Source organism: Python bivittatus, unplaced genomic scaffold (genome assembly GCF_059951505.1).
Source record: "Python bivittatus isolate LINGU-HERP-01145 unplaced genomic scaffold, Pbiv_v1 ctg000220_np1212, whole genome shotgun sequence".
In the NCBI taxonomy this organism is placed as follows: Eukaryota; Metazoa; Chordata; class Lepidosauria; order Squamata; family Pythonidae; genus Python; species Python bivittatus.
Window position 1 is genome coordinate 16,389,749 of NW_028277048.1, and position 15,297 is coordinate 16,405,045.

Here is a 15,297-nt window from a genome sequence, read left to right on the forward strand (position 1 = left end):
GAGTAAGGGGAAGCACAATATTCGTGGGAGCCAAGATTCATGTAGATTGGGACACGCAGTTCCCAAGAAAGTATTCTATCAACTCCCTCAGAAATTGCGTTCTCTAAAGCACTGTTAATGGCTTGCTTCTTCTCTAAGATTCTAAGAGGAATAATTCTTGGCTTCAAAATGATTTTGACCTTTGTTTGTGATCAATGTTCCCAGCATTTGCCTTTTTTCAGAATGTTCTTCCATTTGGTTTTGGCTTGTCTGTGCATAAACGCTGCTATTTTTGCTTCCTTTCCCTAGCATTTTGTTCCTTCTAGTCAGGGAGAAGGCAGCTCAGGGAAACTTGGGTCACCCAGCTCAGTGCTCCTGTTCCTTTCTAGAACCTAGACAGCTACAGTCCTTGAGGACAAACAATGTATTTTTGCTTTTTTGAGCTGGGTTTTTCAAGGTGCTGTTGAATTTGCATTTGTCCAGAATCCCTACCTTCTCAACATCGAGGTCTGTATGACTTCTGAACTACCAGCTGAATGCAGCCCAGTAGGTATAACCTGCAGTCTTTCTAGCCTTAAAGAGCCAGGGCAGATTTTGGTATTCTCGGGCAGGCATCAGAACTAGGAGGTTTACTGAGACCTGAAGATATGGCAATGTATTACTAGCGGACTGCATTCAGTTGTATGGGTCAGAAGTGGCCAACCTTCTGGGACTTCTTGCCTTCCTTTTCCTCTGCTGTCCAGAAACCTTCTGCTTTTGCAAAAGTGCTGAAACGCTTTGAAGGCCTCAGTCTTCTGCTCAGACGCATTATGTAAATAATAATAATTTATTAAGGCAATGTAACTGAATTGGCATATGGGAGTTTCCATCCATCCATTGCATTTGTATTTTGTAAGCTGCCCAGAGTCTACTGGAGTGAGTGGCTATACTATAATTACCTTATGAGCAGACTGTACACAAACCTTGCAGTTTGCACTTTACTTCCCTGTCAGAAATGCTGGCATACTGATGTGCCTCTGTCCCCCTTTTTATCTCAGATGGCGACCCAGACGGGCGCGTGAAAGTCAGGGTCACTAAAGTAAAGCCAGGTAGCGCTCAGCAGAAGGAGCTGCGAATCCAAGAGATGAGCAGGGACAACCCACAGCTGCGCCACATAGAGAGTGTGGTTAAGGACCTCTTGGAGAAGGAAGGCCTGAAGGCAGAAGGTAATGCAGTCATGCTCCCTGGGCAGGGGGTGATGATAGGAGATTACGTTTAGGCTGGGGTGTAAGATGCTTTCTCAGGGGGCTGTTCTAGGATAGAGCAGTCAAGGACACAAGGCTGCCAGAGGTCCAGAATTGCAAGCTGCATGACGTCAAGGGCATCTGGATGCTGAGCTGATAACCTCAATATGCTGATTGTTAATTTCTTTTCTAGGAAGGTTTCTCAGGCCAAAATTGCCCCCATTTTTTATGTAATGAGATTGGTTGGGAGAGCCTTTTATTGACTGGTACAGTGAATATTTTTAGCTCCTTGTACCATCTCTCTTCCTATGTACAAACAGTCCCAAGTTCTATCCTCGCTTTTCAGATCCCATGATTGTAGGTACTAGTGCTAGAGAAAGCCTCTGCTCTGAAGTTGCCTGTAGAGGAGAACTGCTGGTGACAGCATCTCATTAAAAATATTAAAAGAACACAGTAGACACTGTGCCATAGTTAACTATACACACTCAGTACCTATGAACACCCAAGACCTGCAATTCATACAGATGTTATTTTGGGAGGTCTTTTTTGGTAAACAATGTTTTTGAAAGAGTGGCCTCTGTTGTTTTTGACAACATTACTATAATAATTTCAGTCCTCTTTTAAAGAGAGAAAAGAAACTTCACCCAAGATATGTAGAGTCTTGCTATTCACCAAGGGAGAAGTAATGAAATGAGCAGCATAAGATATTTTTTTTTTTTGTCTGCGCTCAGTCATTGCTGACCCTGCAGTGACTGCTTGGACAAGTCCTTGCAGTTTTCAAGGCAATTGTTTTTCGGAAGTGGTTTGCCAGAGCCTCCTTCCTAGAGCAGAGCCCAGCTGGCGAGCGCAGGAACGATCTTTTAAAAAAGACTGTTTAAAATGAATCCAAAAGACATAAATCCTACAGGCATAAAGATGCTGCAGTGCACCTTACATTATCCTTTTTTTTAATATGATTAATGACCGGCCAGTATTTTCTTTTTTTTTAATATCATTTTTATTAAAGCTTTTAAACAAGAAACTAAAAACTCACAAACTAATATAAAGTAAGAAAGAAGAGGATGAAAAAAGAAATCAAAGAAAAAATAAAAAGTGCAAGAAAGGGAAAAAGTTAGGAAAAAATAGAAAAGAAAAAAACATAAAGAAGTGGCTTCCATTATTCTTCACAGCAGTTATAAGTACAAATATATGTTAACCTCTCTAACATTACATCATATTACTCTTTTTTCTATAATCTATCCTGTTAAATCATCAAAACCATAAATCACAAGTTCATTTTTTTCATTTTTACGCAAAAAGTCCATAAGAGGTTTCCAGTCACCAATAAATGTAGATAGTGTCTTTTCTGTAATCAGAGAAGTCAATTTATCCATTTCAGCAAAATCTATCAACTTCATCAACCATTCCTCCATAGTGGGCAATGTTGAATCTTTCCATCTCTGTGCATATAGCAACCTCGCCACATTAATCATATATTGAAATAATCTTCCATGGCTTTTTCCTAACTGTTTGTTTATTAATCCTAAAAGGAAAAGTTCTGGTTTCAACTGAATACTGATCTTTAGAGTCCTCTGTATCAAAGTATGTATTTGAATCCAATGTTTTAAAAACGTTTTTACATATCCACCAAACATGATGAAATGTTCCTTCATGCTGTTCACATTTCCAACATATATTTGACGTACTTTTATACATTCTAGATAATTTTTCTGGAGTCATGTACCAATGATACATCATTTTATAAAAATTCTCTTTAAGATCATAGCACAATGTAAATTTCAACCCTTTTAACCACATATTTCCCACTGATCCATCTGTATATTATAACCAAAGTTCTTAGCCCATTTTATCATGTATTCTTTTACTTGTTCTTCCTCTGTTTCAAATTTCAACAAAAGTTTATACATTTTAGCAATTACATATTCATCATCAGTACATAATTGTATTTCAGATTCTGACTTACTTTGCTCCATGCCATAAGTCTTTTTATCCATTTTAAATCTTTCAAGTAACAGTAAATGGGAAAACCATTGACAACCATATCCTTCTGCTATTAATTGTTCTTTTGATTTGATCTCAAATTCCCCTTGATAGTTTTCCAATAAGTCCTGATACATCAACCATTTATCTTTATCTGCGATTTCTTTTCTATAATATGGTTCTTGAGCTGAGATCTATAAAAGTGTTTTCGGGCACAGCCTGGGTTTATATCTATTCCATATTCTCAATATAGCACGTCTAATAAAATGATTTTTAAACTTCACATTAATTTTAACTTTATCTTACCATAAATATCCATGCCATCCAAACCTCAAGTCATGAACTTCTAATTGTAAAAGCCTCCTGTTTCTCAGCAACATTCATTCTTTCCTCCAGACTAAGTAACAAGCAGCAAACTACAATTTCAAAACTGGTAAATCCAATCTTCCTCTTCCTTTTGCATCTTGTAATACTTTATATTTAACACACGGTTTTTCCTTGCCATATAAATTTAGATATGCCTTTTTGCCATTGTTTAAATGGGACATCTGTTGTCAAAACAGGTATTGTCTGAAACAAAAACATTGTTCTTGGCAAAACATTCATTTTATTACAGAAATTCTCCCCAACAATGACAGTTTTAATTTCTCCCATCTTAACACGTCCTTCTTAATTTCAGCCCATGTTTTAACATAATTATTTTGAAATAACATACAATTCATATTTGTCAGTAATACCCAAGTATTTTACTTTTTTCTCAATCTTAAAGCCAGTTTTCTCCATCAATTCTATTTGATCTTCTAATTCCATATTTTTTGTTAACATCTTTGTCTTCTGATTATTAATCTTGAAACCTGGTAATATACTAAAATCCTTTAATTTTCCCATTAATGCTTCTACTCCCTCTGGTGGGTCTTCTAAAATGAACAGCAAACCATCCATTTCTTTTTGTAATAACATCTCATTCAATCTCCATCTAAAAGGTTAATTTTTCCTTTTAAAAGTTAAAGTCATTAGATTATGATCTGAAGATGTCTTTGGTAATATCTCTACTTTATAGACATTATTCGCCAAAGTCTTAGAAATCCAACCTGTATCTATTCTTGAAAAAGATCTGTGTCTTTCAGAAAAATAAGTATATTCTTTTGATTCTCCATTTTTATGTCTCCATGCGTCAACAAGCTCCAGATTATCCAGTAAATAAAAAAAAAGTTTGGTAATTTTCCCTGTGTTATTTTAATATTTTTCTCAGAAGTTCTGTCTTTTTGTGGGGAAACCACTCCATTCCAATCCCCCAGGACACACCAATTTTCATATGTAAAATCCAAACATTTATCTATAAGTCCTTTGTCAAATGCTGTTTTATCTTTATTTGGGGAATAAATTCCCAATATCAAAGTCTTAGCCCCCTGTAGAGTGACTTCCACCCCAACATATCTGTCATAATCATCAGTCAATATAAGTTTTGGATATAGTTGGGGGTTTATATACAAAACAACTCATTTTTTTATCCTACTGAAATAAATTCCTCTCCCAGATTTTTGTGACTCAAATATTTTGCATCTTTTTTCCCCTAATATGTGTTTCTTGTAGACAAATCACATCTTGTTTTAACTTTTTCAAATAATGATTTTTTTTTCTCTTTTGAGGGACATTTGCCCCATTTATATTCCACCTTAAGCGTTTATAATCCATAATTAGTCCAAGATTTTGGAAAAATCTATACCTGTAGCACTCAATCTTCTTCAGTGTCTTGAATCTGTTGTGGCATTTGTTTAGTCTCATCTGTCATTATCACTTCCCTTTCTATCTCCTCCAATTCTTGTTTAAATTTTTTCAGAAAATCTCTTGCTTTCTGCACAGAATTCAACTCAAATCTCTGTTGTTTATAAGTAAAAATCACCCCTTCCAATTCATCCCATGTAAATGGAATTTTCTTCTGTTTCAGCTTGTCAGAAAAAAGTACTCTTTTCTCTTGCATAGTATTCTGATTGGGATTTCCTTAAGTACAATTACATCTGTATTATCAGTCCTTAGTCTAGTATTAAAGTGCTGCTGTAGAACTTGGTCTCTTGTCTTCTTTCGGACAGTGCACAAGCACATCCCTTGGAACATTCCTTAATTTTGCAAAATGTGTCTTGATTCTGTGGGCCTTCTCAATCTCTGTGTCAGTATCATCTTCTTCCCAATGCAGGAAATCAGACAGAGATTTAACAGTCTTTTCTCTGATATCCTCTCCATGTTCTTCTGGAATTGCTCTAAATCTTAAGCAGAATTCTTTTTCTCTGAGTTCCAATAATGCCAGATTGTCCAAATCCTTCTCTATCTCTCTGTTGATAACTTCTGTCTTACTTTCCAAAACTTCCACTTCGTCAGTAATTTGTGTTAAATCTGCGGCCAGTTGCACTACCGATTCTTGTTTTTTTCTTTCAAATCTTTTTTCATCTCTGCAGATCTTTCTTCTGCTTCCGTTTTAACTGTTGCAGTCATATTTTTGCCCAATTCTTCAAACATTTTCTGCAATAAGTCTAATGAAATACTCTTATCAGTAATTTGTTCTAATAAACCTTTACATTCTTGCCCCAAGTTGGCAGCTTTCCTAGTGGTTGCCATGGTGAGAAAGTAAAAGTATATCAATGACTATGGTAAAAGTAAAAGGCAAACTTTTTTTTCCTATTTTGCTTCTTTCTATCTTTAATATTTTAGTCCCAACTAGCACACTGTAGTCATAGTCTACACAGTCTAGCTCATATTATTCTTATCTTCTTGTTTTATAAAATCCATCAATTGCTTCTATCCTTAAACAAACAGCATTCCCACGAAGGTCCAGTCTCTTAGTCTAGTTAATTTTACTATTTTCAAAGGCACTTTCATCAGAAAAACTTACTTCTTTTATTTTTAAAATCACTGTCCCCTTTGTACATTTGAAACTTCATTTCACAATCTTATTAAGCTTTTTGCTTTTAAATTAAAATCCTTTAAGATAATGTTTTCTTTTTTTCTCTTCTTAATTTCAAAAAGAAGGTACTTTTTTGAGTTTTTTGTGCTTCACTGCCATTGGGCATATCTCTTTTAGGTTGTAAAGCAATTCAGTCGTAAAGTGATTAAGAAGGTGAGGCTTTAGCTGGCTGGGGAATTCTGGGAGTTAAAGTCCACTCATCTTAAAGTGGCCAAGTTTGGACAACACTGCTTTAGCCAGTCCAATGTCCATGAAGGCCGCACAGCAGTTTAGGGCATGTTGTAAATCCTGGCTCTGCTCAACCCACAATCGACCACAAGAAACTAAATTCCTGCGGTTGTCTCATGAGGAGCAGCTCTTCCAGAGCACAAATGGCTAATCCCCCAATTTCTTCTTCCTCTGGATAAATTTCTGTCAGCCAGAACCATTTCCTGGCTGAAAGTTCCACTGCTGTGCTGTCCCTGTTTGCAGAGGCCCTCGCAGAGATGGCTAACCAGCCATAGCACCCCACCCAGAAGCCCACCCAGTATTTTCCAAAGCCGTAGCAGTGATGGTGGAGAGTCTTGTTTGATCAGTTCTTACAGGTGCAGGTGAAACTCTGTTAGCCTTAACAGGAAGGAGAAGGTAAAAAAAGACCCTCATTTGCAGGGCTCTGAGAACTTGCCACCTGTGACCTTTTTGGTCTTTTTTTTTTTAATCTGCCAGTTTCAGTATTTTGTCTTAAGCACATGTGCACTAAAAATAATTCTCTGAGACCAAAACATATTTGTTTTTTTACTAAAATATAAAGCTATTGAAGAGTAATTTCAATCAAGTAATTATCAAGCAATGCATATACATATATACACACATGTATGTGTGTATGAGTATGTGTGTGTGTGTGTATCTCTCTCTGACACATCGCATGCACACAAATACAAGCTTCCTTTTATAAAGGAAATAAAAAGACCTTTGAAGAATAATGATAATGACTTCTTCCAGTGGCAGGATCTTACCCATTTCTTACTCATGGAGTTGGAAAGAGGCAAGCTTTGTCAAGAAGAATTGAAAACAACTGTGTAGGGAGCTTACATATGTCCCATTCTCATGTATTTGTACTTTAGTAAACTAAATTTTATAATATTGACTGTATATTTTACATAATCTATACCAGGGGTTCCTGAACCTTTTGCCATCACACCTCCCTTTAGTGTAATCTTAATGTACATACCTCCCCTAAAAATCCAAACACCAAAATGAACACAAATGAACAATGAAAACAATACAGTGAAACTTTGGGAAAGGTGGATTTATTGAAACAATTTACATCTAAGGTTCTTCCCATCTGGCCTAGGATCTGTCTGCATCTCCCCAAGGGAGAGAGACCTCCCAATTCGGGAGACCCTGGTCTAGACTGAGGTGGGTAACCTTTTGGTCCTGCAGATTTTCTTACAGGGTGGGTTTGAGAGCTTCAGCAGAAAGACAAGGATGCAGAATGGGGAGGGGGCTATGCCATGGCTATGCCATTTTCAGGGTATTTCTGCAGGGGTTTTTTGGTGGAGGAATTGGTCTTCCTTCCTTCCTTCCTTCCTCCCTCCCTTCCCACTTCACACTTAAGTTACACTTGTTACACTTAAGTGCACATAGAGCTTGCACTCTCCTTTGTGTATCTTCCACCTTCTAATAGTGAGAAACTAGGCACTGAGATTTAGCAGCGAGGGATCAAATGGTTTCCAGGAGCCACAAAGAAGGCACTTGGGAGCCTCAGGATGCCAGTCCTTGATCCAATAATGGATCATGAAATAATGTTGTTTTAATCCCCTGAAAATATTTGTCAAAATCTAAGTATCTAGTTACAACAGCTCTTTGCTTTGTGGAATCTGCTCATTAATAAGCCAAATATATCTGGAAAATTATGGGTTTTTCATAGCTTTCCGAGAATCTGTTTTGCCCTTCTAAAACCTAGGATGTGTGCTTTCTTCTTAATTTAACTGCTTTATTATCCTAAGCATTGGTACTTCCTACCAGTTTATGACCTGAGATTGTGGCTTTTTATGTTGGTTGTTTTAGTGACATAACAAAAATATAGGTTGAACAAATGGCAAGATTTTGTTCTCTGTGGTCCTGCCAACCCCTCCCTCTCCCACCAACTCTTTCTTATATGGCTCTTAAAGACCTTGCTAACAGAAAAGGGAGGGGTGTTAAAGCAATCTCACTTTGCCCTGAACTGTTTTTTCATAGGTGCTTGGTGCTGTAAGGGTCAGAGTAAGCATGGGTTCCCAGGATGTGCCAACTCCATTTCTCGGTTCTTAGAAAAGAAGACCTCAGCATGCTCAGTATTTACCTGCCATCCAGCTTGTTGGCAGTAGTATCATTCTGCCAGATTATCATGGGAGAAGCAGGGAAATGCTGTGGGCCAATGACAGTCACATATTTAAGGCGACATTGGGTTTGGTTCCTGAGGCTGAAGCCAAGTTGCTCTTCCAGTAGTTCTATCTCTTGCCATTGCTTCTCTTATTAAGGAGCTGCCCTGGGTCTTCTAATTTTCCTAATAGCAAGAGGGAGATTCTAGGAATTGTAGTCTCAATACATCTGGATGGCAGTAAGTTGGAGAAGACTATAGCAAGGCTCTTGGGGCTAACTAATGCTTGGTTCTCTATGATTGGCAGGTAAAATTGAAATCAAGATTGTGACAACTGGTGGCCTTGGAGATGACGATGACACCCACTGGCTCTCAGAAGAAGACACCAAGAACCTCAAAGACATCTTCTTCAATATTTTGGTAAGGATTTATGATACCAACACTGGTATAATGGGGAAAAATATTTCCCTCCTATCATCCCAGCACAACTGAGAAATTGTTCAGAGCATAGAAAGCTAGGAGGCTGGCTCTAGGTATTTCATTTTATGTGCATCGTGGCAGTGAAGGAAACAGTCTAGGACAGTGTTGTCCAAACTTGGCCATTTTAAGATGAGTGGACTTCAACTCCCAGAATTCCCCACCCAGCCATGCTGGCTGGAGAATTCTGGGAGTTGAAGTCCACTCATCTTAAAGTGGCCAAGTTTGGACAATACTGGACTAGGAGTTTCTCAAGAGAATCCTCCAAATTTGAGGGACAAGGTCGGACAGCAAGGGGGGGAGAGTGAGAAGTCCCATCATGTGAGAAGGATTCCCATTATGTAAGGTTGCATTCCACTCCTTGCATGTTGGCAGAGGGGACCCATTGGTGGATTTTGGAACGCTCTTAAAAGTGGCAGAGGTGAAAACCGAGATCAGATTATAGAGGTGAATTGAAGTGCTCCCATGTATTTCAGGATGTTTTTGCAACTTAATCCCAGTTAAATAATGGCAGCATTTCTCAGCCCCTTTGAGGAAGGAAAGAGCCCCTTTGAGAAAGAGGGAGCCCCCTGCCTTTAGGTTTTCCCTCTTAGAGCAGCAAAGTGCTTTGGCCAGAAGTTCTTAAGAGTTTGCCTTTTGCCTTGTATGTGGGATTTGTCTGTCTGCTTTATTGCTTTGATATTTGTTTCTTAGATCCAGGGCACAGAGGAAGCACATAAAGAGCAGCGGCGGCAACGTCAGCTGGAAGACAACTACCGTTTTGTGTGGGGGCGTAACCAAGAAGAGCTGCCTACCACTGGTGGGACTGAATCAGACGATTTAGATTTCTGATCTTTTGCCAATCTTCAGAACTCTGGCATCCATGGAAGCTCCTCTGCAGGATTTGGCTGGCACCTTTTCACTCATGTGCATCAGGAGGACCAATATGTTTTGTCGCTAGAATCTCATTTGAATGTGCATAAGACATTGGCAAGCCCAAGGCAAGCACTACTCCGAGCTGTGAATTGTCTCCTTTAGAGCTGTTGCTGTCAAGTGAGTTTCTCTAAGGCACCCACTGCCACATTTCCTCTCGCACTTTAATGGCTTCTGTAGGCTGCCTCAGATGGAGACAGTGGCATTTCTTCAGGACCCAAGCTATGGTGCCCTCCTTTTTCAAGCTATTGGCCTCAGTCCTCAGCATCAGAAATGCAACGTGGTGCCCAAATCTTGACTTGAAAATGATTAAAGGCATGCACAAGAGAGAGAGAGAGAGAGGATCCCCATACAGAAAATGCCCATCGATTCACCACAAGACTGAATCAAGTTGGAGAGCTAAAACTGGTGCCCTTCTGTTTCCAAAGCCCTCATAAATTGGAAGGAATTATCTCATGTTTTATGTCTCACCTCTGTGCCTTGAAATGTCGAATCAGAGGAGAGGACACTCTTTGCTTGTGCTGTGTTGACCTCCTCTCAGCAATCTTTTTCTTTAGGTCTAAACATTTGAATTGTGGGCAGATCCGCTCCAGTGTACAGGCTGTCCCTTGACTATCTTCATTTCTGGAGCATCCTTTGTGTACTGAATCCAGCAAAGAAATGTGGTGGAGGGTTGGGAGAAAGGCTACTGTAGGCTGATCTTCCTAGCCATGTTGTTTCACATACTAAAGGGCCTTAGACATAGGAGTATGTGAACTGCATTAAAAATGCTGCCGGTGTAACAAATTCCAAGCTTCATGGAGGTACGGGACTGGCTATTCCTTCTGTGAAGTCTCAAGCAGTGAGCCTAGCTGAAATTTGTGCAGCAAGACAATGATTTGTTTCAAATGCTGTTGAACAATCTGGGCTACTGCATGGGTGACTGGAGGTGAGGAATTGTGGCCAAGGGAAGGGGCAAGGCTGAAGGAATACTGCTGCCTTCCTTGACACATCCAGGACAATTCACAATTCATTTTTCTATCAATAAATCCAGATGAACCCAGCCTAGAGTTTGGTGTTCGCTTATGTGACTTTGTATGGATGGTACTGGCTATAGGAGTGATCTGAGCAGAGCATCAAGTCATCTCTGTATTGAAATAAATAGGGTGGCTTCTCTTTAGTTCTTATTAAAAAAAAAACAAGTATCACTTCAATACAGGCGTATGCTGTAGGGTTTGGTGATCAGTCTAAACCATTTTTTTGTCTGGTACAATAAATGCTGCATTGTGAAACTTCAGTGAAGGTTCTTTTTGTTCAAGATCTTGATAGGAAAGGGATTGATTCGTTTGCAATTTAATAAACAAAAGATAACCAGTAACTGTAACACTGATGATTCAGGCAAAGGAATGGTCTTGTCTAAGTTTAGCAGAACAGGCAATCTATTCCATTCTATTGGTTTCCATGATATGGTCCCCAGAAGCATCCAAGGAACTCCAAGGTATTTCTCTTGGTGCCCCCTTGATTTGATTTTTTAAAAGTTACTTTTAAGATAATAAAGAAGTGGAAAACTATCCTTACATTGATTTTCAAGAAAGTCTGCCAATCCACATCAACCCCGTAGACCATTGTAGAGATAAAAATGACCACTTGACTACAGCCTGGTGGTCTGTTTTGCAAGTGTGCCAGTCTGCCCAGGGAACAGATCAAAACAAGTGGAAAGTGGTAAACAAAGATGGCAGGCGAGTGAGAGCAAAGACATGGGGGCAGCCACATTTGGTGGTTTGGAGTTTCTTAAGTGCCCATAACCCACCTCAACAATCATAAGTAGCTGTAGCTGTGGTATTCCAACAATGACCTGAGATATGTTAGTGAGGAGCCTGGGCAGCAGAAGTGAGGTCAAGTCAAATGAGATATGTAATTGGTTCCAACCCTGCGGCTGTCCAGACATAAATCTGTGACTGCATCTAGGTCTCTGTCAAATAAAATCACTCCAGAGGATTTATTTTTGTACATTTGTCAGCAACTGAGATTACCTGTTGGACTGCCTGAATAATTGCTAGATCTGGAGCCTGCCCTGGACTGGACTGGGGGCTGGTCATTGTAAAGTAGAACTGGAATTGTGCCAGCATCTTGCTCCAATGGTTCAGGGATAATGGGGGGAAGTAGATTATGTGAAGATGTAGGATATGTGATTGCATAATTCAAGATAGCCAAGTGTGCCCAGTGTTGCTGAGTATGCAAAAGTAGGAGTAGCACTGAGAATGTTGTGGTTTTGCTGCAGGGGGTAGTTGGAGGAGTGGAATGTGAGATTGGGGGACTCATGGCCTGTGAGAGAGCAGTGTGGTGATAGGGAGAGGGAGATAGGATGGAAATCTGAGGGCAGGTTGCTCATGGGGAAGGTGATGGCAGTGTTCAAGTCTGATTCCTTCTTCCAATCCCCAGTATTAGATCACTGGATCCTCAGTGGCCTTGTGCTCTGGCTGTTGCCACTAAATGCCAGCCACTGTGGATGAGGCAGTCAACTTGGTATGTGTAACTGAGACTTTGGTGGCCCAGAGGAGGGATTCCTCTGCCTGAAATATGCCAATGTAATGGATGGCATGAGCGAGAAAGATACTGGAATGGAGGATCAAGGTTATCAGGAGGGAGGGGGGACATTCCAGAGCAAGCACCTTCTCAGTCCACAGCAGGAATGTGGGAAGACAAAGAGGATGAGGATAGCCCCCCCCCCCCGAGTCTCATGGGGTATATCCACGAGTTGCTTTAGCATAGGTTTAGTCTGGTGAGATTCTGTCTATTAGGTGGAAGCTAATAAAGGAACTATATTGGACTGGACTGTCTCATTGTCGTTCTTGAGCTGGGCCTGACAGCCCACTTGGGTTTCAAGTCTGGCACCAGCTCCACCCTGGGGTGGGGGGAGGGTAGCAGTTCTCATCTGAGAAGCCGTAACAGCTTCAGAGGTGTTGCGCCTGAAGTTGAGGTTGGGTTCTAGGGAACAGTTGAGTTGCTTTTTTACTGGTGTACAGTATTGGCTGTGCAGCAACATTTCTGCCCAAACTCAGCTTTGTTCTAGAGTTGGTGATGGTGACTTCCTCTGAGGGGGAAGGTTCTACCTGCCTTGAAGGAGGTGGTGATGTGCCTCCTCTTCAAGGCCATTGGTAGACTGAATAGTCCTGGAGAAGTTTCCTCTAGTCTCCAACCTCACCAATAGTAATAAAGGTTGTTGAGAAGATAGTCAAGCTGCAGCTTCAGAGGGCCTTGGAGGAAACATCTGGACACTTCAGTTGGATTTCAATCCACAGCATAGTACTAAGACACATTAATCACACTTCTTGTTGACCTTTGGTGGAGCAGGGATGGAGGTAGTGCAACCTTCAATGCCATCAATTGTGGTATACTTGGTGGGGAGGATTGGGAGTGAGGGACATAGTGTTGTAGTAGTTCTCCTTTCTCTGTGGTTAGTTGCAGCAGGTGTTCACAAAAGGGGAGAGGTTGAGCCCAAAGCCTCAGATTTACAGGATGCCACAGGGGTCAATGCTTTCCTCTCTTCTGTTTAACATCTATATGAAGCCCCAGGTGAGATAATCTATTGATGTGGGGTCAGATAATCAACAGTATGGTGATGATACTTGTATAGTTTGGCCCTGGTCAACAATGATGCTATCAAGATCTTGTCCCAGTGCTTGGAGGCAGTTGGGATGGGGGGGGGGGGGGACAGACTTAAGTTGAGCCCTAGCAAAACCAAATAGCTGTGGACCATCTAGCCCAGGCACTTGCCATCTTTAGTTCTGAATGTGTTTGCACTTCTCCAGATGTGCAGTTTGGGAGCCTTTTTGAACTCTCAGCTTCTGCTCAAAGAGTAGATGGCAGTTGTGATCAGGAAGGCCTTCACATAGATTTTTTGTGTGACAGCTGCCCTTATTCCTGGACCAGGAGGCCCTTCTCATGGTCATACATGCCTTGATCACTTCACACCTGGACTACTGTATTGTGCTGTACATGGGACCGAAGATCACTAAGAAGTTTCAGCTGGTCCATAACATGATGGCATGAGCAATTATGAGCATGCCATGGTACACCCATGTAACATGGCTGCCTCACAAGCTGTTATGGATTACCATAGGAGGAAGAGTGCACATCTAAGAAGTCTGTGATAGAGATGAAGAACAGAAGTTGGGAACTGGTGCTCCTGATGCCGCACCTTCATGGACCATTCTTCTGTTTCACAAGCAGCTGTTTCACAACCATCCTCAGAGGGAACTGAGGCATCTCAGGTCTAGCTTTCCCAGGGTGGCTAAGGGGTAGGAATATCTGATTCAGAATGAAGGTTACAAAACGAGAGAGACTGAAACAGTGTTTCATATAATGCAGTTTCAAACCACAAAAGTTTTACATAAGGAACACTGAAAGTAGAGAAGAGGACAAGTCCTATAAACACACAGTGTAACTAGCTTATCAAACACAGTTATATTAAGTAGCATCTTCATCCAGCCTACAATCTCATGGGTAATTTCACAAGTGGTTCTGCAAGAGGTGTTCAAGGAGATGACAAATCTTATAAAAATCTCATTTTCCTCCCCTGGAAAAATCCCCACTTCCAATTTGAGTGGAAATATCCACAGATTCTCTCCCTTACTTCAGAACAGGGGCGTTCAGAGTGGTATGTGGCATGGATAGTTTGGGGAAGACTTTGGAACCAAAGATCCTCATTTTTCAATGATGCTCCCAATCTCAGAAGGAGCTTATAGTCTGAAGCCGGTCTAAATTATGGGTCCTTACATAATGGGAAGGAAATACAGTAAGTAACTTTGAGACCCAATGGTACTGGACATGGATCAATCAAGACCCTGTTTGACCAGGGAACTCACTTTGGGCCAGACTGTCTTGGCTCACTCTACCTCACAAGGTTGTTGTGATGAGGATAAAATAAGCAGAGGCTCCCACTTATGTCACTCAGAGAGAAAAAGTGGGATAGAAATACAGTTAGTAAACTCTACCCCACCACCTGGAATAGAATGAAGAATAACACTTGGCCCTCCCCTCCTCTCATCTTGAATCCAGCAGAACCTTGGACATGTTGGAACCCTGTTATTATTTTTGTTAAGGTTCTGTGAATACAATTCAAGAGCAAGGTAAACAATATATAAAATTTAAAAGTAATAGACTGCTCCATGGCACATGCTTGCAATATATGGAGCCCTGAATCCCTCCACTGTAGCATATGAATTCACAGCAACAAGACTTACTGTGCCATCAAGTCAGTGTCAACTCTTAGTGACCACACAGATTCTCCTTGACAATTTATCCCTAACGTAGTCTTTCAGGTCTTCTAACAGTGCAGTGCAGTGCAGTCACCACCACTGTAACTGAGTCCATCCACCTTGCTGTTGGTCATCATCTTCTTCTTCTTCTCTTTCTTTCCGCCTTTCCCAGCTTTAGAGCCTTCT

The 15,297-nt window shown here is 40.6% G+C and overlaps 1 protein-coding gene across 2 annotated transcripts in view; it reads left to right on the forward strand.

The window, feature by feature from the left end:
* The window catches only part of OS9 (OS9 endoplasmic reticulum lectin), a 41,059-nt gene extending 29,912 nt beyond the window's left edge, over positions 1–11,147 (forward strand). The window contains exons 13-15 of one of the 2 annotated variants that reach the window (XM_088137980.1): positions 1,017–1,184; positions 8,790–8,902; positions 9,653–11,147. In XM_088137980.1, coding sequence (XP_087994106.1) covers positions 1,017–1,184; positions 8,790–8,902; positions 9,653–9,790 — 419 coding nt within the window. In that variant the 3' untranslated portion in view covers positions 9,791–11,147. The remainder of the gene's footprint in view (positions 1–1,016; positions 1,185–8,789; positions 8,903–9,652) is intronic. The other variant, XM_088137981.1, reaches the window with a different exon arrangement.
* The last annotated feature ends 4,150 nt before the right edge of the window (positions 11,148–15,297 follow it).